This window comes from Podarcis bocagei (genome assembly GCF_964188305.1).
Source record: "Podarcis bocagei genome assembly, chromosome: 10".
Taxonomy (NCBI): Eukaryota; Metazoa; Chordata; class Lepidosauria; order Squamata; family Lacertidae; genus Podarcis; species Podarcis bocagei.
Window position 1 is genome coordinate 69,008,149 of NC_138135.1, and position 26,202 is coordinate 69,034,350.

Genomic DNA, 26,202 nt, shown 5'->3' on the forward strand with positions numbered 1-26,202 from the left:
CTTTAGGTGAGCAGAATTTCTCCCCAGATGACTAGGGTAAGAAATCTTTACAGAAGTTCTTTAAAAAAAAAAAAAGTTTTAAAATTAGAATTTATTTGCAATGCTGACTTTATACCTTGGGATGGGCTTTCAGTTCCCATCATCCCTGGCCTTTGGCAATGCTGACTGGAGTTGAAGTTCAATGGCATTTGGAAGGCCACAGCTTCCCCATCCATGGCCTAAACAAATCCAACAGTGAATTTGGGAAGAGTATTGTCAGATAAACGAGAGAAATCAATGACGGATGTAATGTGGGCAAACAAACGAGCTAAACCCAGGCAAGAAGGAAGTACTGTTGGTTGGTGGAACCAATCTAGTGTTAATATTCAGCCTCTTTTGGATGTTGCTGTGCTTCCTTTTAAGAATCAGGTTCTCAGTTTAGGAGATGTTCTTGGTTGCCCAAGAGTGCCTTTTTCCAGATTAGGTCCCACTTCATCCTCTGCTCTTTCAGAATTTCCATTTTTTGTCAGCTTCATACTCTTCTTGAAGCTTTTCTGGGTAAATATTAAGATCCCTTCCATTTTGATAGTTGAAAGGACCCTTCCACACTTCCATATAAGATTTCCCCACCAAATAAGAAGTCTTGGTCATTATATCTGTTTGAGGGAAGCTGGTGACCTACAGTGTATAAAGCTAACAGAGCAAACCTAAGTCCCACCTTAAAATACTTAGTGGGTTTGTCAAGTAGCACGTTTCCACTCTCCAAATTTTTATTTTGTGTTAAGTAAACAGAGATAAGAGATTAGGTTGTGGCAATCAAAATGAATAGTTAACAAGTAACATACATTGATTAGCCCTTTTTGCAATTCCTTTGTCACACAAAGTACTTAGTCAAACAGCTTGGCCAGTAGCCGAAACACACTGATTTCTGTTTAACACTTTTATTTGCCTAACAGGCGCACATTTTGAATTAAGTTCTTTAATTCTTACTTAGATAATTTATTCACTTACAATCCGAGAAAAAAGAGTGAAACTGGGGGTGTCCCATTAACTGAATCCTGAGTCTGGCAAACACACACAGATCCCACTAGTCCAATTATGAAACTTCGTTAAGAATAGAAAGAAGAGGGGAGTAGGTAAATGTTCAACAGAATTTTCAAAAGCCAAAGGAGATACCACAAACCTAACATATTTTCTAACGACACAATATTTCTAACCTACGTATATGTAATCAGTGAGGATGGTCATCTTCCCATTGGTATGGGCCCCTTAGATGGAGGCAAGGGACAAATGGCTAAAGCACCCCAGCTTTTATCAACTCTCCCCTGAGAGTGGCCCCTGGCTCATTCTCACAAATAAAGAGCCATAGGCAGCCCTGTCAGGTACAAGAGCCCATGTCATGTTTCCCAGGTAGGCATCTTAACTACTTGTGCATTTAAATAAATACTTGGTGGGAGATACCTGAGATATGTGACTACTTGGCTTATGGATTATGGTGGGGGCAGGAGGCTAGTGTCTTTTTACACACATTGAAACCCCTGAAATATCAATACCTATGCAATGATACATTTTCTAGTAGGTTCCAGAAGTTTGCTATCATAACCCAGCTTACCACTGTGAACAAACATATAATAAACATGAACAGCAATTGCTATGTTGGATGATGGGAGTTGTAGTCCCAAAACATCTGGAGGGCCGAGTTTGCCTATGCTTGCCATAAACATTGGGGCAGGTAGAGTTTGGGCTTTTTGGGTCTACTTTGGTTTTTCATTAGAACAAACTGGAGCCATGTGCAAAATAGTGACACACTCTTAGAACTAAGGAACCAAGCTCAAGAATAGCCCCATTAAGATCAATAGACATAGGTCACTGAGTATTAGTTGTATATCACCCAGGGTGACTCTGATCACATGCTCAGCTCAGGAATTTGTTTTTTCCAGTAGTCACACAGTCCCAGCACACAAAACTCCACTGCTGGATTTTCCCCACCAGGATTACTTCATCTCAGAAACCTATTTAGAAGAGGGAAAGCCATTTAGTTGTTGGTGGTGTTTAATTTGAAAGCCCAAATCCATATTGTTGTACTGCATATCACTACTGAGATCTGCCCATAGCTCGAAATCTACCTTTTGTTCACCCCTGTTATATATTGCAAAGCAGGGGTGGGGAGCCTCTGGCCTGTGGGCCAGATTAGACCCACCAGACCATTTTGGCAAAACTGCACGCAGCTGCCCTACACCTGACATCATTTGGGGCAGATAAAAACCTGTTTCAGCTGAAAGAGGGTTTGCAGGCACTGCCATTCAGCTGGAGAATGTTGGGTTTGTCAAGCTCCTTGCAAAATACTATCTCACAGAGCACTTTGAAAGGGACTCTGCAAGTGCAGGTTAAAAAGTCACCCACTATCATTGACATGTGGGCAGAAGTAAAGAGAATCATGGCAGTCTTTAATTTAGCAAAGCCAGGGATTAATTGTGGGTAGTGTACTAGGTGGAGTCAGTTGAAGCAGATTGTATATTGCCCGGTGTTCAGAAGGGATATAACTCTCAAAATGCAAAATTCATCCTCAGGTGGTGGGAAGTAATCATCCTCTGCTTGTGGATTTTCTTAATGCATGTTCCTTTTTATCCTTCAAGGTTAGCTCCCAAGGTCTCATTTAATCAAACTTTTGCCAACAATCAGTTACTTCCTCATAAGATCCTAGAAGAAGATAACAGCCCCCCTCCCCCCGCTCGCTTTAGAGACATAAAAGCAATTCTTGCTTTATGCCTTAATTTGTGAGTCAGATGAATATGTTAGATCATGATATGTTCGTACAGGTTACTGGATGAGTGAGCAGGGATGTAGGGAGAGCAGAAAGCTGTGAGATCATTGGGTCTGTTCTTCAGTTTAAAAACACACTCCATATACCTGGTATTGCCTATGAAAAGCCAAACCAAGCTCCTAAATCTTTCACTGGTTGTAAAATTCTTGACACATACTTGAGTCAAAGGGTGTGTGTGTGTTTTAAAGCAACTGCTTATGAGAGGTAATTGAAAGTGCTGTTGAGGCACAGCCTGCCGTAGGCTTCCTTTATGGGCAGAATTCAATACCTTCCCAGCTCCCCCTCCTCCATGAAAATAACTTTTGAAATGTCAATTTAGTGATTGCATGTGTGTACAGGTGAGCTTTTAAATATTTAAATAAAATTCAGAAGCTTTTACTTCCAACACACTTTGTATTTGTGGAACTTGATTTGCTTGACTTCAGGTTTTTTTAAAGATGTGCTCCATTTACTTTTCAAACATTTTACTGGATTAGTCAGTCATTAGGATTTTAACTACTGTATAACCACCCAAACCAGTTTAACAAAAATACACAATTATGTCTCAGTATGGTAACAGAATCCATTCTGTATAGCAGCAGTCATGGCTACTGTACTTGCTTTGTGAAATAAACGGTCAAAGTATAATTTGTCATGTGGACTTGGAAACTAGTTGTAGAAGTTTCCTTACTTCTGAGTAGGATGTCTAGGACATTGTGCGAGATATGACCTCTTCTAGCAATCATTGATTGGCATGCACAGAATGTGGAGAATCAAAGCTTTCATTCTAAACTGCAAGTTTCTAAAGTTTCTAGCCTTCAGGGTTGCTCATGAAAATCCTTGAAACATAAATTTTCTGCCTAAGGCATAAAAAACTGAGAGGTGACTAGGTAGATACAGTTATTCAACAATAACTGTTACTATTCCTATTTCAGATTAGGGGTGTGAAATCTTCCATCAACTCAGCTCTCAATTCCCATCTCTTTGTGCTATATGCTACTGGTCTCTCCAGTTTACCAAGTTTCTGATCTCCATAATATTTGGTGTTAGAATGATCAGGTGTGACTGGGTGTGTAATTGTTTGTAACTGAAGTACAGTGGAACCTCGGAAGCTGAACACCTTTAAACTTGAACATTTTGGCTCCCGAATGATCGAAAACCGGAAGTGATTGTTCCGGTTTTCAAACGTTCTTTGGAACCCAAATGTCTGGCACAACTTCCGTGGCTTCCGATTGGCTGCAGGAGCTTCCTGCAGCCAATCGGAAGCCTCACCTTGGTTTCCGGAGGTTTTGGAAGTCAAAAGGACTACCGGAATGGATTCCGTTTGGCTTCCAAGGTACCACTGTATGGATCCTCTGTGAACTGTTACATTTTCAGAAAGTTTGTAAGAGCAGCACTTGGAGCTTTTTATGTGATTATTGTGTGACCTCCCTTTCTGCTGAAGACATGGTAACACACACAAACATGGGCTTAGAAGAAACTTGTACTGTGGATGAAGAACAAAAATTTAACACCTATTTTTACTGTGGAATACCTCTTGGTTACACATACTGTATACCCTTACAGTCTGGGCCTTTTTTCCAGTTGGCTAATTCCAGTGGGATCAATGAGATGCTGACCTTGAGAGGTGTTCCAGTGAAACCATTTCCTGGATCATTGAGTTCCTTTTGCTAGATGAATGCCTATGTCAATAAATAGAGTGGTGCCAGTAAACAGTGTCCAAAAGTTTGTTAAAGGACCAATCCTGTTGTTTCTCTTATGTTTTCTGAGAAAATTAGAAGTGTATGATTTACCATAGAGATTAGAAATAACATGGGTGAGGAAGAGTAAAGGCAGACAGTGTACGGGAGGCCTCTTATCAATATAAAGACAGGACACACACACACACACACACACACGTCTCTTTGAGCTTGAATGGGCTGTAATTGGAGTTTCTGTCATGTCTGCATAATAAAATGGTATTTATAATAATTCCCTGGCTATGACAGCAGCCAGTATGACAGGCACTGAATGCAACTAGGCCTATTGCTTGCTCAATGGTAAGGTAAAGGGACCCATGACCACTAGGTCCAGTCATGGCCAACTCTGGGGTTGCAGCGCTAATCTCACTTTATTGGCCGTGCTCAATGGTAGCCTAGCTAAAACCCTGTTCTCCCTAGAAGGGTGAAAGGGAGGAAGCCAGTGTCAAGAATGCACTGTACTAGGAGTAAATACAAGATTGAAGTAAAGTGGGAGAGAGTCAGTAATTATTAGCAATATCTTTCTTTTTTCATGCCGAGGTAAGTGACCATTGAGTTACTATCTATGACAGGTGAAGTTCATTGAATCCTATATCTATAAGTGACCAAAGACCACTTGCAGTCATTCATAGATTAGATCAGTCTACTACAGTGCTAGCTTGGGTTTATGGGAGTTATAGTATAAAACATCTGAAGAGCACCAGATGGATGAGACCTGGTCTACAGGATCCAAACCAATATGTGCCTAAGCAAAGGACAGATATAAGGATGCTTGTGGACCGAGGGGGTCCCAGTAATCTAAGCAACAAAATTCCATGAATGGAAAGCAGTGATTTTTGCATAACCCAAGATAGAGAGTAGCTTCGAGCTAGGGTGAAAGAGAGTCTTCAGCATCCTATTTAGCTTTGAAAGCTGTAATTTGAACTTCAAATGAGACCTTGTGACTGTACTAAGTTGGAAACAAAGTGTTTATCAAAGAGCATTGGGAATAGAATGCCTTGGATAACATTGTGGAATTTTGTTCATTCTAGCTAAATAAGATCTTGATTTGGTTAACAAGTGATTCTAAATTTAGAAATTGATGGGTTTTCTAGGTAAATAGTGTATATATATACAGGATAGTATATATAGGTAAATAGTATATATGTGTATGTGTGTGTGTGTGTGTGTGTACACACACACACACACACACACACACACGATAGTACGCACCCCGGAAATGATCTCTTTCAGCTTCTGCCTTCTGAAAGAAGGTATAGGGTTATAAAGGCCAGGACTAGCCACCTGAGAAACAGTTTCTACGCAAATGCAATTCTGGTTCTAAACGCAGCATAAGGGGTCTCTGTAGTATAGTGTATTTTAACATGGGGTTTTAGCGTTTTTAGGGGTTTTTGAATGTCTTATATAGTTTTGTAGTAGTTTTATGTAGTTTTTATGTAGTTTTGTGGTAGTTTTATGTAGTTTTTCAATTTCATTGTTCTGCAAGGGACAATGACAATAAAGATAAAGATATCGTAATCGTATATTTGGCGGGTTGTCAAAAGAAGCATCACTTCTTGATTATAATTAAAATTATAATTTCTTTCCTTCATTATGTCTCCTAGCATAAAATATCAGGAAATCTTCTGCACATTTGTCACCAAAAGGATCTTAGGAAAGGTCACATGATCTATCCCCACTTATTTTCTAAGGTCTGTAAGGAACCTAAGATTTCCCCTGGAAATCAATAGTCTCTGTGTTGACAACAATGAGTGATATGTCCCTTGTACAGGGTAATATATCATGCTTATTGTCATTCTTTGACTTGTCTCCTCAAAAGAAACAGTGCACAATCCTGCTGTCTATTTTGTACATTGTTGGAATCTCAGGAAAAGTTTTTGCAGTCAGATTGCTTGATTGATCATTATTTCATTGGTTTCTGTAAAGTATGTATTGCCAGTTTAACTTTTACAATTGTGTATATATAGACACATGCACAATTTAGACAATATCTTATTGTGAATACTGTTATGTGAAGGACCATAAAACAAATTTTTGCAAAGGTCATCCTTGGACTGGCATCTTTGAAGAAGACTGGGTTGAAGAACACAACATTTGGCAGATAAATTAGGCAAAGTTTAGCCACTGCGTGGTTTAGTTCCACTAGAGCAAGCTCATACAATTTTTAGTAGTCTCTGGCTGACTTTTATCTGACAGTTTTTAAAAGCAGAAATAATGGTATTAGGAAAGTGCACTCCTGTTATTTATTTGCAATTTCAGTTGCTTTCTTATTAGTGTTCGCTGGGTTCCTTTATTGCTGTTTTGATTTTTGGATGGTTCTGCTTTTATCTTCTATCTCTTCTGCTTCTGGTTTTATTTCTGTAGCTTTTATTGTAGATTTATTGTTATATTTTGAATGGATGTTCTAAGTAATTTTAGCAGTTGTCTTGGGCAATTTCATCCTGGAAGATAAGAGAAAAGTTTTAAAAATAAATGTTGTCAAGGAAACTGCTATTTTCTAACAATGTTTGAGCACATGGTGGAGAATGGAGGTTGGGGTTCATGAACTTGTGGATGCATCCTTGCAGAATACAATAGTACCTCTAGTTACAAACTTAATTCGTTCTGTATTTCAAAATGTATTTCAGAGATGTGATAAAATACCAAATATTAAAAAACAGGTGACATTAAGCAAAATAAAATGGAGCAACTATAACAACAACAACAACAACAATTTATTATTACTGTCAAAGACCAGTTCAAAAATGGAGCAACTACTTGATTGGATGGCTCTGCTAGTTTAAAGCTGGGTTCTCTCACACACAAACAGGCAGACTTTGTGATCATAGTTCAACTGTTACTGAATCAAGGAGAAAGTATCAGTCCATTCTTGAACATTGTTGAGGGCTGGTTTGCATGTCTTCCAGTCTGAGACTTTTCACCAAACCACCAGTCTGCCAGCAGGTGCAATGGGGTGTGTGAGAGCCAATGAATGCCACTGATCAGCTGTGCGTGGCTTGGCAGTGGAGCCTCTTAAAAGAAAAAAGAAAACTTTAGCAAAGGCAAGTGGGCTGCTGAGTTAAGCTGCTGCTATCTGGCTTTTCTTCCCATAGCACACATCTGTTGTTGTGCCCTGTTTTGAAAAGCTAGCAGCTAAACACAGGGAGATTAGTGTGAGATAGAGCTTTTCAGAAACAGACATTTTAATTGAAGGTACTGTATGGGGTTTGCTTGAGCACCTCTGATTACTCATGCAAAGGCTTTAAGAAGAGAAATTAGAGTAATGGAGTATTAAGAAGTGATCTTTCCACTCTTTAATATCTCATACATCCAGGCTTGTAAACATTAATGGGTTGCATTCTGATCTTTGCTCTATACTGTACGTGTATATCTATATGCCCATTGAATACAAGAGCTTACTTGGAATTTTCACTTAAGATCTGATCTATTTTTTTACCATCTGGAGTAAGAGAATGTACAGTGTTGGGGAAATGTGTGATTAAATTTCTGAAATGCAATTCAGTATTCCGTATTTTCTTAATTAAAATCTTCTTGATTTTAATAACTTGTGGCATGAGTGTGCTCATTGTCTTAATGTTTCAGAGTCTGTTTGATTGTTTGGTTTTTGCTGCTTATCTGTGGTGTGTTTGTAGTGAACTTAGTCCTCTCTAGACAGTTCTCAAGTAGGGAACAATTAGTTTCGTCAATCATGATGAGCATCCATGGCTAGATCTTTGCTTTTGTCTCTTCCTTTTCAGCTTGCTTTTCTAGGTAACAGGGTTAGATTTGTAGCATATGCCATGGCTAGGGAGAAAAGAGCACTAGGCCTGGTTTCAACACTATTTATATACGTATCTATTGAAACTTCTCGCATGATCTATCTCTAGAGGTTTCCAAAATGTTAAATTGTGACGATCAAAAGACTGATAAAAAATTGAGTAACCAATTAAGCCAGTAAAACTAAGTGTTCAAAAGACCTCACTTTCTCTCTACCCGCTTAGTAATGGATCTGGAGCTTAGATTATGGCCTCCTGAATGAGAACAGCAACTTTCATTCTGATATCTCAGTTTTTGGGTGACGTATTGCATTGCATAATGTTTGTGTATTTGGTGTTGCCCTTGGAAATGGGTGCAGAGCTGTAGTTTGTGCTTGAAATGTGCACACCAACTTTTGGCGCCTTGTACGCTTCCTTCCAGCAACTTCTACAGCCAAGCTGGTGCCAAACATATTGCTCTTCTTTCCTCTGGACCACACCAGTGAGGCTGAGAGGGGGGTCTTGTCATATGGGCAGCCCAGGACCTCTATACATATTGCCCAGGCCTGTGCCCGGTGACGTCATTTCGGTGTTGCTAATGCAGCATTTTGACTTCACCCCAGAGACACACCCCATTCTCTCTCGAGACAAACAGATGCCAACCATGGGAGTAGCCAGAATTTTTGTTGGGGGGGGCAGGCTTTTGTTAGGGGCGGCAGAACCTCAGATTTGTATTGATTTATATTGATTTTGATCGACTGGGGAGGCAGCTCCCCCCCCCCCCGGCTACATCCATTATGCCAACAATAACAACAGAACAACTTTCTTTCTGATGCAGTGTTCAAGGAAAATACTGTTTTGTTTTGTACATCTTTCTTTTCCCCCTGGACACTTCAAAAATGTGGAAGAGGTCAAGCTAGGCTTTGCACTGTAAACACAGCACATCGTTCTGAATGTGCACAGCTAGTTTGATGCCAGTGTCTTAGCCTTCAAGGGAGATACTGTTTTGCATTATGTACCGCACTTTCCTCAGGTGTGAGGATGGCAAGGGTTTTCAAACTTGAAATGCAAAATTGCCTCCTGAGCTTGTGTACCAAATTTCAGCCTGATATCTCAGTGTTCAGTGAATGCCTGTGGTGGCTGATGTCTACAGAGACTGGTTGGGCAGAAAGCAGGGAGACCAGCGGTAAATGAAAGCCAGAGTTAGTGGCAAGCAGAGCTGACAAGTAGAACAACCCCTGAACAGGTTGTAAGAAATCAGGTGGATGCTGGCTACGGGCAGAGGCTGAGGTGAATTTGTACAGATTAAACTTGCAACTAGAGAGAAACTAAAGACTCCACCAGATGCTTCTAGGAAACTGGAAAGCAGAGGAGCCATTTTTGTAACTGTAAGAAGTGGATAGCTTTTCAGAAATGCACGTTGTTCTTGCTTGTTCTGTGAGAGCCCCATGCATTAGAGGGATTTGGATTTCAAAGCGAAATTAAAAAGACTCAGAGGTACAGAATAGGCAGTCATTCTGTACAATGAAGGCAAAGTTGGAGCCTTCTGATCAGATCACTCATCAGAACATGTGGGGTTGTGGTACTGAGGGGATATCATCCTGCCTTAGGTGTTTGGAGTTTTTCTTTTAAAATACTCCCTTAAACATTTTTAGGGGGGAAATGAAAATAAGAGTTTTGTTTTCTTCTTGCAAACTTCAGTGGTGTAAATAATTCCTTTTTGCACAAATAGACCTATTCATGATCTTCCTTCCTCTATTCAACATTCAAGTCAAGGTGAACTAATATTCCACTGCCTGTGTGCTAAGTAGCTATACTAGTCTTTTGCTTTGAGTAAAATGAGCAAGCAGCAAGTAGCTGAGGGAAATACGGTTTGTGGTTATAGATACACTGCTGCAGGCTTTAAAGGTGTAGCATTCTGAGGATTTTTCTTCAGGAAGTGGATGTGCATCAGGTGCTCATCCAGTCGTCATCTACATTCCTTGGCCATCAACTCATGACTCTTCTCTGACTTTCTGCACTGTATATGGTGTGTGTGTGTGTGTGTGTGTGTGTGTGTGTGTGTGTGTGTGTGTGAATGCAGCCATGGGACGTCACAGCAAAATTATTTCAGTCTCAGTGATGAGGACCATGGTTCACTTAGGATTTTCCTGTGAGAAGTATTGTCTTTCCTTATAGTGACAGTTTCTCCTTCTTTGAGTACTAAAAGCTGATTGTGAAACTTGGTGCAGGGTAAAATCAGTTTATCACATCTGAACACCTCACTTGCTCTGTGTCTATTTAATTTGCCCGACTTATTCTTTGCTCCTACGTCTGTAATGTTAGAAGAATAATTTCAAATTGTTAGCATTCTGTTTCCACTCCCTTCGCACAAACACCCTTAAACCCACTTAAAACCCACTTCCAAATAAGATGGTTCATTCAAACATCATTATTATGTGACCATTAACTCTCTGTTCTTATTTGTTTGGAATAATTCAAGGTAATTTATTGTCAAGTCCATTATGAATATTACAGCTGTTTCAGCCTCACCCTGTTAAACGAAGATGTCATAATGTCATAATGTCAAAATGTCAAAATGTCAGCTGTAACTGACAAGCTACACAGGAATAAACACTGTAAATTGAAAGATAGCTTTGCGAAGCAAAACGTAAGAAGGAGTTGCCTAGTTATTTACATGCAGTTAGCACCCTCTAACATTCTGCTACATGATGCTGAACTACAACTCCCCCCCCCCACTCCCTCCCCCTGAGCATTGGTCATGTTTGCTGGGGCTGCTGGGAGTTGTAGCTTAGCACCTGGATGGCCAAATGTTCCCCACACATGCTCTACTCCAGGCATAGGCAAACCTGGCCCTCTAGATGTTTTTGGGACTACAATTCCCATCATCCCTAGCCATTTGTCCTGTTAGCTAGGGATCATGGGAGTTGTAGACCCAAAACATCTGGAGGGCTGAGTTTGCCTATGCCTGCTATACTCCCTCAATCCCTAACAGGGATAGTGCCTCCAGACAGAGAGCTGAAATCTCATCTATCCAGGGAGGGGTCTGAAGGCACATGATGCAGCAATCTTGCAGAAGCTGTGTAGGTCAGTGGCTCAATGAGAGACTCCCTAAGAGACTTGCATACACCGTCTTGAGCTCCTGAGTGGAGAGGTGAGATATTAATATGATAAGTTGATTCACACATGCATTGTTCCATCAAGCACATGCTTATGTGAGAGAATGAGCCATGGAAAGGGCTTTCACACTGGGCAATATCAGCTACAATACTTTTCATTGGAAATTGTTCCCACATTCCATAACCAATTGCTAAGTGAGTAGCTGGATAAGATGATGATGATGATGACGATAATTTTATTATTTATACCCCACCCACTCTGAGCAGCTTACAGCACGTAAAAAATTGTAAAACATTAGACTTAAAAAATTTCCCGATACACCGCTGCCTACAGATGAAAGGCATAGTGATCTGGGGTTTGCAAACCAGTCTTACAATATGACACAGGGTATTTGCTTGATGTTACTAGTTATGAATGCACCGTTGAGAAAGGGAAAGGTATTCAGAGCTTATCAGAAAGAAACTCCTGCTTGCCGTCTTGAGTGATGATTTCATGCCCCCCCTTTCCTGACACCATGTGCTCAGTAGGCAGGTCTGGAGCAGAAGACCTCAGGCATCTCTGAAGTAATTGCAGATCAAAGGTCAGCGGATGAAACAGAGGCAAGGGCTCTGACAATGAGAAGAGGTTTTAAAACCTGCACCTTGTTTAACACTCCAATGAGAAAACCCATTTGACTGAGTGAAGCGGCTGCTTTGTGGCAGGTCAGCAGGAGGGAAAGGCTGTAAACCAAGCCTTACAGTGGTTAAAGGCCGTAATGCGAAGGGACTGTTGTAATGCCACAGCAGCTGCAATAGCACATAAGCAAAGAGAGGCCTGGAATGCAGCTGCTTGCAAGCTACTTGTATTTGAGCATAAGAAAAGGAATTGGGCGAGTGTGTGTGTGTGTGTGTGTGTGTGAGAGAGAGAGAGAAAACTGTTGAGATATGGTCCCATTGATAGGATGCTTCTGTCCTTATCAGCACATACTTTAGGGGTAGCTGGGGTTGCAAAGAATGCTGTTCTGCATTGATAAAACAGAGTTGTTGCGACCCCAGGGTCATTTGTACTACAATGGTAGTCATTATGCAGCCTTTTGTTACGTTGCGTGAATTAGTTTGTAACAAGAGAAAGTAAGCAAAGGGGTTGACAAATGTGAGGATTTCATTTTACCACATTGCATTTGTTAATATGTGTTATTGGTACAAACTGTATTCGTTTTTGTGTGTGTATTTGGTTTGAGTGTGCAGGGGAGAGAAAGTGAGCACAAATTCACTTGCACATGAATTAGCAACAAATGTTTGCTCTTACTAGATTATAGACCTATGCATCCCATATATTTAGGTAAAGGTAAAGGGACCCCTGACCATTAGGTCCAGTCGTGGCCGACTCTGGGGTTGTGGCGCCCATCTCGCTTTATTGGCTGAGGGAGCCGGCGTGCAGCTTCTAGGTCATGTGGCCAGCATGATTAAGCTTATATATTTAGGCTACGGTAATCATGTGAATCATGCTGACTCCAAAATCAGCTGGTCGTCCAGCTGTTACGTGGTGGAAGTGGTTTTTGTGTAGGGATGCCCTGTTAAAGATTACACATAACTGCTATATTTTTGCATAAAATTAATGACATGTGATACTTTCTGAGTGTTAATGTATATGTTTTATATTGAGGGGGGAGATTCTTCCTGCTCGTAAGCAGGACATTGCCTTCAAGAGTTGGCTTTTTATGTAGGCACTTTAGCTCTGAGCTAAAACTATTTACAGTGGTACCTCTGGTTACAAACTTAATCCATTCTGGAGGTCCGTTTGTAACCCGAAACTGTTCTTAACACGAGGCGCGCTTTCACGCGACTTCTGTTCGCATCCCTGGGCAAATTTCGCAACCCGGAGATTCTACTTCCAGGTTAGCAGAGCTTGTAACCCACAGCGTTCGTTAGGAGGACAGTATATAACACGAGGTACCACTGTATATGGAAAATGACTGCTTAAAGCAGAAGTTCTCAAATGGTTTGACAAATGTGTCAAATCCTGAAATTCATGAGAAACTGATCCTCAATGAGAAGATAAGGAGCAAGAGATAAAGCTTTTCAGAAAGATAGTTTACAACTTCTACCAATCAGTCTCCCGTACAGGGAACTGTGGTGTGGATTCTATGATGCATATAAGCCCATACTGTTATGGTGTAACAGTAAGCCCATAGCTTTACGTTGAAAAATTCCAATGAAATTGGTTTTGTTCCCTATCCTATATGCCCCAGAATCATCTGCAATGAGCAGGGATTTCTAGGCAGACAAACATGTGAGAAAGAGTTCACAAAAGCAATAAAGGCTGAAAAAAATAGCCTTAATAAGGATTTTTTAAAATGACTGTTGAGGTTTGCCTGCATGGGACAAGCACGGCTTTAAGGCACACACACACACACACACACACACACACACACACACACACACATATACACTTTATGCATTTTCTGGAGGAAGCACTAGTAGTAGTTGTGCTTCCTGCCAAATGTGTAGAAATGCTTTACTTTGACAAACAAGAGCTGTAAGAGTCACTGCTACAACTCACTATCATATCTAGAATTGTGCAGCCAATTCAGAGGTAGCAACTAAACCATAGTTTGCCCATTGTGAATGGTCCTCTTGCTTGCATGCTCCCTCCTTCCGTGAACCCCACTTCCTTCCCTCACTCTTTGGTTTACACAAACCAGAGAGTGTCTTAATTGGGCAAACTATGGTGTATGTAACTGGGACGCGGGTGGCGCTGTGGGTAAAACCTCAGTGCCTAGGACTTGCCAATCGCATGGTCGGCGGTTCGAATCCCCGCGGCGGGGTGCACTCCCGTTGTCCGGTCCCAGCGCCTGCCAACCTAGCAGTTCGAAAGCACCCCCAGGTGCAAGTAGATAAATAGGGACCGCTTACTAGCGGGAAAGTAAACGGCGTTCTGTGTGCTGCGCTGGCTCGCCAGATGCAGCTTGTCATGCTGGCCACGTGACCCGGAAGTGTCTGCGGACAGCGCTGGCTCCCGGCCTCTAGAGTGAGATGAGCACACAACCCTGGAGCAGTGTTTCCCAACCTTTTTTGGGCAAAGGCACACTTGTTTCATGAAAAAAATCTCGAGACACACCACCATTAGAAAATGTTTAAAAAATTAACTCTGTGCCTATATTGACTATATATAAAGTAATTCTCTTTAATAGGAATCAAATAAACACAAAGAAAGTATTTTACATTGTCTGGTTTTGTTTTTAACAGAAATGATTGTGCGTGTTTTTGGTACTCAGATACCTGTTGGAGCACCCCTCCTGCTATGTGCCAGGCTGGCAGCTAAGATTTATGGAGGGGTCCCTCCTCCTGGTCCCACTCCTGTGCAGTGTGTGTGTGTGTGTGTGTGTGTGTGTGTGTGTGTGTGTGTGAGAGAGAGAGAGAGAGAGAGAGAGAGATTTTTATTTCTCTGCATTTTATTTTATATATTTTGTTATTAAGAAGATAATAAAAACTGAGGTATAAAAATGTCAGAATAAATAAATAAATACAAATCTTGAAGCTTGTCATTCTAAAACTTAAAATGGTCACTTTTTCCAATAGAACAATTCTTTCCACTCTTACTATTTACTATTTACTGATCTAATGAAAATTCTCTCTGCTAATGAACAACCAAATGTCTCAAGAAGTACAATACAATGTATTCACCTCTCTTTTAGACCTCACAGTATATGAAGGGTTAGTAATCTATACCGTGTCCAGTTTAGAGTACCCCGCCCCTTCTTCACCTTAGATCCAACATGTATACAATCCGTACAACTGCATACATGAATAGTTCAGGTGTACACTTGTAGTTATTAAAATATAACATTCAACTCACACCAACTGCATATCTTTATGCGCAACAGTGGAACTGTACAAAAATGATCAACGGCACACTTTCAGACAAACGTGTACGCACGTATACACAGCTTGGAACGTTCAGCTTAACGTGTGAACAAGGTTCCAATGCGGAGAAATCACGTGGTGCACACTCCGCGCAGTCCCAAAACTGCTAAGCAGCAGGCTGCCCTCTCTTGAGAGCCCTTGCCGTGGGATAATAATAATTGCTGAAGACAAGAGGCTCCACCAGTGGTATCTGAGAGCGGGAGGCATCGGCAAATCCTCCAGCGGCCATTACCCACCCTTACAGCCGTCGGTGCGGAATTAAAATGGCTCCGCCGCCTCCCTTCAATAAGCACGCGGCGGAGGACGTTGCGAAGCCAGATCCTTCAACACTGGGAGCGAGGCCAATCAGCCCACGCTCTTAGGGACGAAGCGAGTGATTGGCTCGTTCCTTCAGAGGCAAAGGGAGCGCAGCGTCTCGCGGCGGGGACCCTCCGAACCAACGTACCTTTTGGGAGGCCCGCGCATGCGAACGACCACGCCCCCCCTCGCGCGCGTGGAAACACCTGAGCAGCCACGTGATCCCAGGAGGCGAAATGTTGGCGGCGCGAACGCCTTTCTTGGGCATGCGCGTCGCTAAAAGAGGGCTTGGGCTTCGCGCGCGCGAAGGGAGCTTCAGTGGCAGGCGCAGCGGAGGGAGGTTTGAATTCAAATTCTATATGAACCGTGTTGCCTGCGGTTAAGATACGTTACTGGAGTGTTTCCCAACCTTTTTTGGACTCGCCCGCCTTCCTCCAGGCAACATCTCGCGGCACACCAGGCAACATCTAGCGGTACACTAGTGTGCCGCGGAACACCGGTTGGGAAACACTGCCCTAGAGTCTGGCAAGACTGGCCCATACGGGCAGGGGTACCTTTACCTTTTACCTTATGGTGTATGTAAACCACAGTTTGCTTCTTAAATAAAATTGGAAACAACAGTTGGAAGAAGTTTCATAATTAGCAAACATTGCATTGTGCAAGTCAGTCTTCCCAATGTGGATGTAGCCGGAAACTAGTCTGTGAAAACCAGAAAGTAAAAGAGAAAATTACAGCATCCGCATGAGATAGAGCATGGAAGGAGTACATGAGCTCAAGGCACAGTATCTAGAATGGCTTGGGGTATGTGTGATTTGTTCCTATGGGTTCTCTAAATTACCAGATCTGCGCAAACAAGACTTTAGAGCAGGGCCCTCTAGACGTTGTTGGACTCAGACTCCTGTAATCCCCAGCCAACAAAACCAGTGTTCAGGGCTGTTGGTAGTTGCAGTCCCAGTGACATCTGGAGAGCCACATGTTCTTCATCGAAACACTTGCAAAATGCAGTATATGTTTGATAAATTGGAAGTTAATTCAAGCAGGTCTTTTTAAATTGTTGCAAATTCCCTAGGGAACATACTCAATTCCCTAGGTACCAGACTCAATCCTGAATCTCCTTGCTGACTGGTTTGTCCATAGATCACAATCTCCCTATTTGTCTGCAGATTCTCCTATTTGAGTGAAATAGGGAAATGCATATTTATTTATTTTTTAAAAAGTTATTTCCAATTCTAGGGACAGTGGTTCTGCATTTAGCTGGCATTTCCAGCCTGTGGGAAAGGAATTCGCTTTTGCCCTTTACAGCAAAGGAAATGCAGTTCCTTTTCCAGTTTTCCTTTCCTTACTGAGGTCATATTCTTAATTTAGTCACACTATTCAGACATCCACAAAGGTGATATCTTGTAAGTGGGAGCTTTAAGAAACCCAAAACATTTGCCTCCCTTTTATGAAGCATTTCCAGATCTCCAGCCATAATCACCAAAGATAAATATGACTCATCTTTTAAAAAGATATCAGTGAAAGATTCATGGTGAGTGCTTGTGTGTTAAAATAAAACAGTCTCCCTGCAAATTACATAAATGGAACAGAACGTTGGAATGACTTTTTCAACTTTTCTTTAATAATATTTCCTCAATTGTTTATATTATTTTCATCCAAGGATTCAGAAATATTTTGTTGAATTGAATCCAGACTTAGAGACTGCAATCCTAACTATGTCTACTCAGAAGTAAATCCTAGTGAATTCAATTTGGCTTAATCCTGGTAAAATGGGGATAAGATTGCTGTCATTGTCATACTTGGAGTACGACAGTAAATGTGCCTCCTGAGGTGGAAGACTATCTATATTTCACTTCCAAAGTTGTATGAGTTTTTATCTGGTCAGCTGCCTTTGTTGTACAAAGTGACTGACTGGGATTTTGTACAGGCATCTCTCATTTCATGTTGGGGTCACATTCCCAAGATTGTGTCTAAAGCCAAAATTGTGTATAATCAAAACCTATTGGGTTCAATAGTGGGTGGGATTGCCAAAGTCTTTCCCTGGACACTCATCCCCTTTCTGTCCCCTTTTTAGTTTTTTGTTGTTTTTTTCAGGCGTATAAAGCTGAATGTGCATGTTAAATGTACATAAGTATGCAAGTCTACTCAGAAGCATGTTGTATGGAATTCAGTGGAGCTTACTTGCATGTGTTTAATATGACTACAGCGTTAAACATTTAAAATTTCAGCCTTTCACTTCTCCTTAGTTGAGATTCAATGTACAGTTATAGTTACTATCCCCCAGTTTAAACAAGTTGCTTAAACCTTAATGCACAGTCTTTAATCATCAGCATTTGTGTCAGTGTTCAGTTTTTTGTGGTGCAGTCATAACATCACAGCAGAGCCTTTATAACATCATGCCTCATGCTGGGGCAGAGGTTGATGACCCCCTTCTCAGCAAGTTTGTTGCTGCAACAAGTGTTGGAGTTGGGTTGTATTATTAGCTCATTGCATTTTCATTCTAGCAAAGGCCCTCAGAATAAGGCGTATTGTTCTTTCATAAGCGCTAGGCACAAGTCCCTCCTATTTTTTAAGTGAACAATTTCTAACAAACTGATTTTCTCGCATGCTGTGGCCTATAGCAATTAGTCAGAGGCCAGTCGTCTGGCAAAAACATGGTTGTGCTTATTGCGCTAACAATTTTAAATAAAAATCTTTTATTTATGTTTAAATGTGGTTTCTTTTCAATACCCCACTATCCTTGTGTTGTAGGATTGAACAAAGTTATTTTAAACTGCTTTATAGTTTGTATTTTAGCATCACCATAGCTGCTTGCATTCATGTCCAATTTCCTTTTGTGCTCACTTTTTGGAGGACAAAGCTGTATGGTGTCTTGACGCTGTGCCTTTTATGGTGATTTATTAACTGTGTCAGAATAGATGCTGGGAATTCTGGGGAAGCCGTCTTGTATATTGTGACAGTTGATATTGATTATGACAGTTCCTGGACTCCAGTGGTTTCTCACACAGTAATGATATTTTGTCTTCTTGGTATACATACCATGTGATATACATCATTGTGCTTTTCTTAAGGGGGAAAAAAGCTCTTTGTTCAGTACCTTTTCTTCACTGTAGTTATGAGAGAGGAACTATAATAATACATTGTGCTGCCAGGAGGCAAAACACGCAAACCCCCTGTTGCATAGGAACCGGGAACCAGAAACCAACTTGAGGCTTATATCTAGATGGCAGTTATTGCAAAGTAAGCCTGAATAATCATTCAGTTCACTAATCAAACAGTTAGTGTTGTTTGTGTTCATTTACTGTAATAAGTTGCATCCTATATTTCTTTTGTGCTGAAATCCACACTCTGCCCATGCACTGAATCTACATTTATTGTTAAAAGCAACAAGAGTTTTGCTGTTTTCTTAAATGATATCTGAACTGTACCTTTTAAGTGCAATCCACATCCCATGAAATTCAGCAAGAAAATTCATAGTTTTTTCGTAGTGGTTCTGGGTTACCAATATTATTAGCAGTCTTTTTCCTGTTTTAGAGCTTTAAAGATGGTGCATTGGGTCCCTTGCTTGAAAGGCGAGTCAGAGATAGACTGGGAATTATTTACTCCTTATTTCTTTGTGGTTCAAGCACATCCCTAACTCCTTATTACTAAAATCAATGGGACTTAGAAATGGTTACATTTATAGGCATCATCTGTTGATCTATTCTCATGTCCGGCTTCTGCTTTTGGAATTTTTGGCAACCACCATTTTTTTTGGGGGGGGGGGGATTTTTAGTCTAACCAAGGTTTCTTACAGTTAAAGCCAGCCCCGTTTGCAGAATTAGTTACAGCGGTGCAATTTTTACTTTGGTTGAAGCACACTATGGGTTAAATAGCTAATTAACCCAAATATGTTACGTTCTGAGTACAGTTTCGTTGACCCAATATAGGAGGAGAATACGGTGGGGTACAGGGGTAGGAAGTTGCTTCCACTAATGAGCTCTTCAGGAGAAGAGGCTTGGCTTTTCTCCTTTCCCCCTTAAGACTTATCCAAATGCTCACCAATCTCTTCAAGATAAAGACAATGCTAATTGCAATGAGACATCTACCTTTTAAATAAAGTTGGGGTTGTGGGTGTTCAGACTATGAGTGAAAGCATGCAGGCAACTTGATGAATGGCACCAAGTCTTTGATGCCCCTGCTCATTGCAATATACCACTACTACTGAATACTTTTAAATATTCCAGCTATGCATCTGCTTGATAATCAGGTTTCAGAATGATTGATGTTAAAAGATGCAAAAGACACTACTGGTTAACCTGACAAGCCTGTTTTAGGAACTTCTGTCTAGGCTGATCACTAGTGACTGAAAATATTTAATGCTGGTGTGGTTAATGTATTTATTCAGATCCATAGTCCTTCCTAACTTAAATGGTTCAGCTTCAAAAGTTTTTTAAAAATTTGCAACAAAACTGACATAGATAAACTGCATCATAGCATTGAAGGCAAGTAGATGGATTGTTTTACTCAGGTTTGTAGGTAATTTTAATATAGTTACTATATTTTTATATAGTAAAAATACTATATAGTCCACAGTTAACAGATTAGAGTTGATCACTCAGGCTGCAGTCCTCATTGTGTTGAATTCTGAGTACTTCTGAGATATGCACTAGAAACACGTGAAATTGTTTTTTCTGTTGATTAATCTGTGAAACTTTCACTACCATTTTCAGTAATAGCCTTCGCCTACTGCTTCTCTAATTCAAAATTGTAAAGATATTAGATAAGTGAGCAAAGAGTTTATTATGATGAGGAGCACATTTATTTTATTTATTAATGGGGATAACTTATTTCCTACCAATCCCCTATAAAACAGAACTCAAGGCAGTTAAGAACATTCACAGAAAATGCAACAATATAAATAATAGACTATTAAAGTAATACTTAGCAGCAAGTCAATTAAAAACATTGGGACTTAAGATAAAACAAGTCATCCTTAGGTTTTTGCTGCAGATAGATTAGAGATAACAGATGGAATACAAACCAAAACAATTTTCTATGGCCATTAGAGATGAAATTCCTCTTTACTTGATGTATTTCAGTTTTCTGCTTTATTTAACTATCTTGGCCATATAGCTTGCACAAGTAAATCTCAGAAAATTACTGTAGCTGCAGTGATGTAAGGCAGAAAATTTTTCCATCACCATATTTTTTCATGGTTTTTTCAGTTTCTTTTCTTTAAACTCTTTAAAATATGATTTTATTCTATGGAAAATGTTTATTTTCAAAAGTGCATTGTTGCATAAAATTATTGAATGTATACAATGCTAGATTTGCAATTTCAATGTTGTAATAAATTTAAGAAGCGTATGTTTATATACACAAGCACGCATACACAAATAATTAGTTTATTTATTTGTACATAGGATGTGGTAACTATGTATGCTTTATCAGATCCCATTACATTTGGAGCCCTGGAAAAGTTCCTGGTTCATAATTTTCTGGCAAGGTGAGAGGAAATAAGATTGACCTCCAAAATCAAAAGGTTTAATGTTATTGTTTTATTTATTTCCTGGATTTTGAGACTAGCTACATTTGTACTTTAGATCCGGATATATGAGGATTGTAGTGGAACTGGTGAAGCTTTCTTGGCTGGTAGAATGAGAGTTAGATTGTATTTTTGCTTATGGAGCTCCTGGAATCCCTCCTGACGGAAGTCTACTTTTGGTTTTAGCTCCTTGAATTTGAGCCTGCTGCTTGAGTGGATAATGTGGGTGTTGTGTAGAAAGCGAGAACTTCATAGTGTGTATTGTAAGCCGCCAGCTACTGATCTGAAATGCATGAAGTTCCATTCTAAATAACTTCATTGATCCTACCCATTTCCATGCTGTCAGGGCTCATTTTGACCTCACAGTTATCAGTGGGCCAGGTCCTCCTGGCTGCTGCCATTTGTGGAGTCTTTACAGCACTGAACTACCACTAGCCATTTGAGATGTTGGCTGGCATACTCTTTACTGCTCTTGTGCATGATATGAATCAGCACCCCATATTTGATGGTGCCTGCATGTGTAAGCACTTGGGAATGTTTCTGGAAACACCTCTAATTCTTCTCTCTTTCCCCCATAGATGGCATTCACAGTGTTACAGCGCTTTGCACCTTACGGGTGACGATCATTACTGATGACATGCTGACCAACAGTATCACAGTACGACTGGAAAACATGTCTCAAGAGAAGTTTCTCTCACCACTGCTTGCTCTCTTTGTGGAAGGTGTGGCTACTGTGCTGTCGACAACCAAAGAGGGCATTTTTGTTTTCAATATTCAAAACGACACAGATGTCAGCTCCAATATTCTGAATGTGACCTTTTCTGCTTTGCTTCCTGGTGGCATTCGGAACAAGTTCTTCCCCTCGGAGGACCTTCAGGAGCAGATATACCTCAACAGGACACTCCTAACATTGATATCTACCCAGCGGGTATTGCCTTTTGATGACAACATTTGTCTGCGGGAGCCTTGTGAAAACTACATGAAGTGTGTGTCCGTACTTAAATTTGACAGCTCTGCTCCATTTATCAGCTCAAACAGTGTCCTGTTCCGACCCATACACCCCATCAATGGGCTGAGGTGTCGGTGTCCCCCTGGGTTTACAGGTGACTACTGTGAAACGGAGATTGACTTGTGCTACTCTAACCCTTGTGGAAACAATGGCCTTTGCCGAAGCAGAGAAGGAGGCTACACTTGTGAATGTTATGAAGACTACACGGGTATGTTCTTACTTTTGTGAAATAAGCATTGCATTATGCATGTGTTATGTGTTAAGAAAGGCCAACCTTCTAGCTTCTCAGTAAATCAAAATACCAAAAAGGAGCCAAAGCATAAGGCCAAATTTAAACCTAACTATAAATAAACAGGAGCAGGGGAAGACCCAAAGCATGCTTTGCATGCACAAGGTCCAGTGTTCAGTCCTTCGCATCCCCAGTTAACTAAGATTCTTTAACTGGACTGTTGTCTAAGTAGAATCAGGGGTATAGGCTACGGAGGGCTAGTGCAGTAAATAAAGGCAATATAAATCCCACCTCACAGTTGTTTCAATTGTTATCTTTCCTCTGAACAACTGAGATGGCTGTGGTGTGATAGAAGCTGGTGAATGGTGCAGACCAAAGAACTGTCATAAACTATGGACAGAAAAGATGGCAAAATGCACAGAGATCAAGGCCGAGGTTATCAGGGTTAATTCTCACACACCCTACACATGTGGAATGTTTCTGTATCTGGACAACAGGGCTTCTGGCACTTCCCAACAGAACCTGCTATAGAGCACCAGCTCAACTCTGAAGAGATGAGGAAATGCTTGCATACAATCTGGATTTGCTAGAACAGTTCAGTTATATTGAAGCATGCAGTTTTGGGGTCAGTTGTGAAGATTTATATACACAGAGAAGAAACAAACAGTGAAACACAATGTTGTTCCTCCTTTATACACCTTCCCCTCCTATTGGGAACAATAGGAGGGAAGGGAAAGACAGCTATAGATGCACTCGGACGCGGGTCTAAATTGATTCTTTCTTGGCACCAGGAAGGCTTAGGATCCTTTGAATCCTATCCCTTCCACTGTTATAACACTACTTGGCTTTTCCAGTGCAGAAGCTGCAATGTTGGTTGGGCCAGGGCTTTAGAGAAGTTGGTGGTATCAAAGAGGTGAGCTCTAACATCAGGTCTGTCTCTGACAATGCGGGGGGGGGGGTAGATCTAGTCTACTCCATGGCCCCTGCAGTGCCCTCTCAGGGGCCATTGGATTGTACATTTATATGCACTGATGAACCCAAGTGGCCATGGTTTCTGGGTGTGTGCTCACTATGTGTTTTAGTTGGAGTGAGTTCATGTCACTGCACTGCATAAACACTGCAAATGCTCCATGTAAGTCATGAGTGTTCCCTCAGATGCAGATAATAGAAGATAAATGGATTTACCATGAAGCATATTCACATTTCCCCTGAGAATGGTTGTTGCGTATAAAATAGGAATGAGGAACCTGTTCCCAACTCTCATAGCTCCAGCCAGCATAGTAAATGGTTAGGAATTATGGAATTGGAGACCAACAACAGTTAAGAGTGCCATGGGTTCCTCTACTATGCTCTAAAAAAGATGGTTGATATTCCTTTCCTTAACTACAATGTATCTCTCACTTCCTAAATTCTTTATCTACCTTGACAAGACACTCTGGATCATAGTTCTCAAACTTGTTTGGAGCTATAGCTGCGTGTGAGGCCACAGAATCTGCATATTTGCCAGAAGAATGGCCACAGCACAGCTATTGACCATGTAAATTGATAAAAAGGAATCAACTGTGCTTTTTACGGCTGGAACAAAAATCATCCCCAATGGTGGCTGCCCTGGTGCATACAGGCAAAAATGTGGTGTGGGTATTCACTTTTGCTTGACTGAAAGTTGAGGAATGTAGGGAATTTGTAGTGCCAGTGCACACTGGAACCTTCTGATGCTGTCTTTTTGAAAATCTTATCCTAGACTTAAAAGGCTGGACTACCCTTGTTGGAGTGGTAATCCTCAAGGAAATGCAGTGTACTTTGGAAGCTCTCAAAATCCACTTAACCCTATGCTTGGAAAAATAATTACAAGAAAATAGCACAAAATCTTTCATCTGTTTGCTTAGATTATATTACAGATATACTTCTATCCCCAAACACCTTGATTTCCTCCAAAAGGCAATTACATCCCAATGAAGAGGCTTCTTTCCCCCTCCCATTCTCATTTCTCCCACAATACTTTGAAGATTTTCATTTGTTTAGATGTAATTTATACATGATGAAAGTTTCTCTGTCTTCAGGAGTCTTCTGTTTCAAATAGTCAGCTACACAGAGCTTTTATGAGCTATTTTTGAAATGGAAATACCCACCAATTATAATTACCTGGGACAGACTGTACTTCCTGTGATGCAGGGAGGTGAGTGATAAGGAGACATAATATTTGTGGGTTTAAATCAGATCTGGAGCAACTTAATTTCATTTGGCCAAAAACGTACATTCACTTGCTTGAATACCTGCCTACAACAATCTCAGACTATGAAGATGCTTGTCGTAAGGAAGAAACACAACATGTCATAGACTAGAGAATATAAAGTAGATTCCCAAGTGTCCCATTCCCCCCATCTTGTATGTAGGAAGCATATGTCTTGGACATAAAGCAGCAAGAGAGCAGATTTTATGTTCACATTTTGTAAAATCACTATCTAGTACTAAAATCAGCATGTCAGTCCAAGAGTTTGGGTTTCCAGCAGTAATGTGGGCAGAACATTTTCCAGCTTCTGATTTTCCCATTGATTTCCCCCCTTTTCCTAACATTCATTTGTAACGATGGATGTCAGTTGCAAATACCATATTAGGCAAGCATGACAGTTCAAACTTTTTTTTAAATTTGTTTACTAAATGCAAGTAAAAGAAACATGCCAAATTAGTCACTGCCCAGGGAATCAAAAAAGTTTCTGTTGCAGTATGGAGCCTCTGTATCTGTTTTTCCGCAAGTTCCCTAGCTGTTCCGCCTCCTTTTGTGAGGAAAAAATTAAATCCCTACTTACTACAGCAGGGGGGCAGGGGTTAGATGGGTTCTGCGCACTGGAGCTGTTTGTTGGTCACAAAAATTGCTATTTTGCATGCTGCTCTTGCAAACCTTTCCAAAATGGATCAAACAGTGGGGTGGAAATTTTGGCTTGTGCTCAAAGAAATGAAAGAAAACCCAACCAGCATCATCCTGTACAGTGGTCATGTGAACTTGCTTGTGCCTGTGTAACAGTGTTTTTATTCAAGCACTGGAGTCATTAGAAGGCTTTCCTCTGTCTCTTTCTGTAATCGTGAGAAGTAATGCTCTGGAGTCTTCAAGGCGGAGAGATTAATTTTGCCAGTTGCACAATGTACTACATTCAGGAGAATTGCAAAACACAATAATGCAAAAATTAATCATTCTTGTGCAGTGCATGATTAAGTTATATTTCAGTTACTGAGCTGGTCAGTAGCAAGCTTTCACCCACTTCTGCAAGTTAAAACACTTCTTTTCTTTACAGTTTCTATGTGTTTAATTAGCAGGTCAGGCAGAGCATTTGTTCATTGTGTCTGGGAATCTGGACTATGTTCTTCCTCACTGTCAAAGGCACTATGCCTCTGAATACCAGTTGTGGGGACTTTGAGTGGGCAGAATGCTGTTGCTCCCAGGTCCAACTTGCAGGCTTTCCACAGGCCATTGTAAGAACAAGATGCTTGTCTATAGGGGCCATTGACTTGATCCAGCAGACTCATATGTTCTTAAGCATTCCCTTCTTTTCTGAAGATTGTTTTATGCTACACAACAGTAAAGTAAGACTAAAGCGTACTTATTTATATTTGTTTTTAACACACTCTTATTCCAAGGGCTTGAGAGGGCAACACTATTTTAAAATACAGCCTATAATTTTAAAAAATATATATCTATAGATAACAGTGGATTTACTATTGGGCATATCACCCAATATGTGCAGGCGGTAAAGATTAACCAAATAGCACCCACAGTCTGCACAGCTGATATTTTAAGGAGAAGGCAGGTTCCTTCCTGTGCAGATGAACCATCCAAAAACAGCACCTGTTTTGTCAGGATTAATTTT

The 26,202-nt window shown here is 40.7% G+C and overlaps 1 protein-coding gene across 3 annotated transcripts in view; it reads left to right on the forward strand.

Annotated features, from left to right (window-relative positions):
* Positions 1 to 26,202, forward strand: part of CELSR1 (cadherin EGF LAG seven-pass G-type receptor 1) — a 158,509-nt gene that overhangs the window by 41,129 nt on the left and 91,178 nt on the right. For all 3 annotated transcript variants that reach the window (XM_081211344.1, XM_081211343.1, XM_081211345.1), the window contains exon 2: positions 21,680 to 22,318. In XM_081211344.1, coding sequence (XP_081067470.1) covers positions 21,680 to 22,318 — 639 coding nt within the window. The remainder of the gene's footprint in view (positions 1 to 21,679; positions 22,319 to 26,202) is intronic.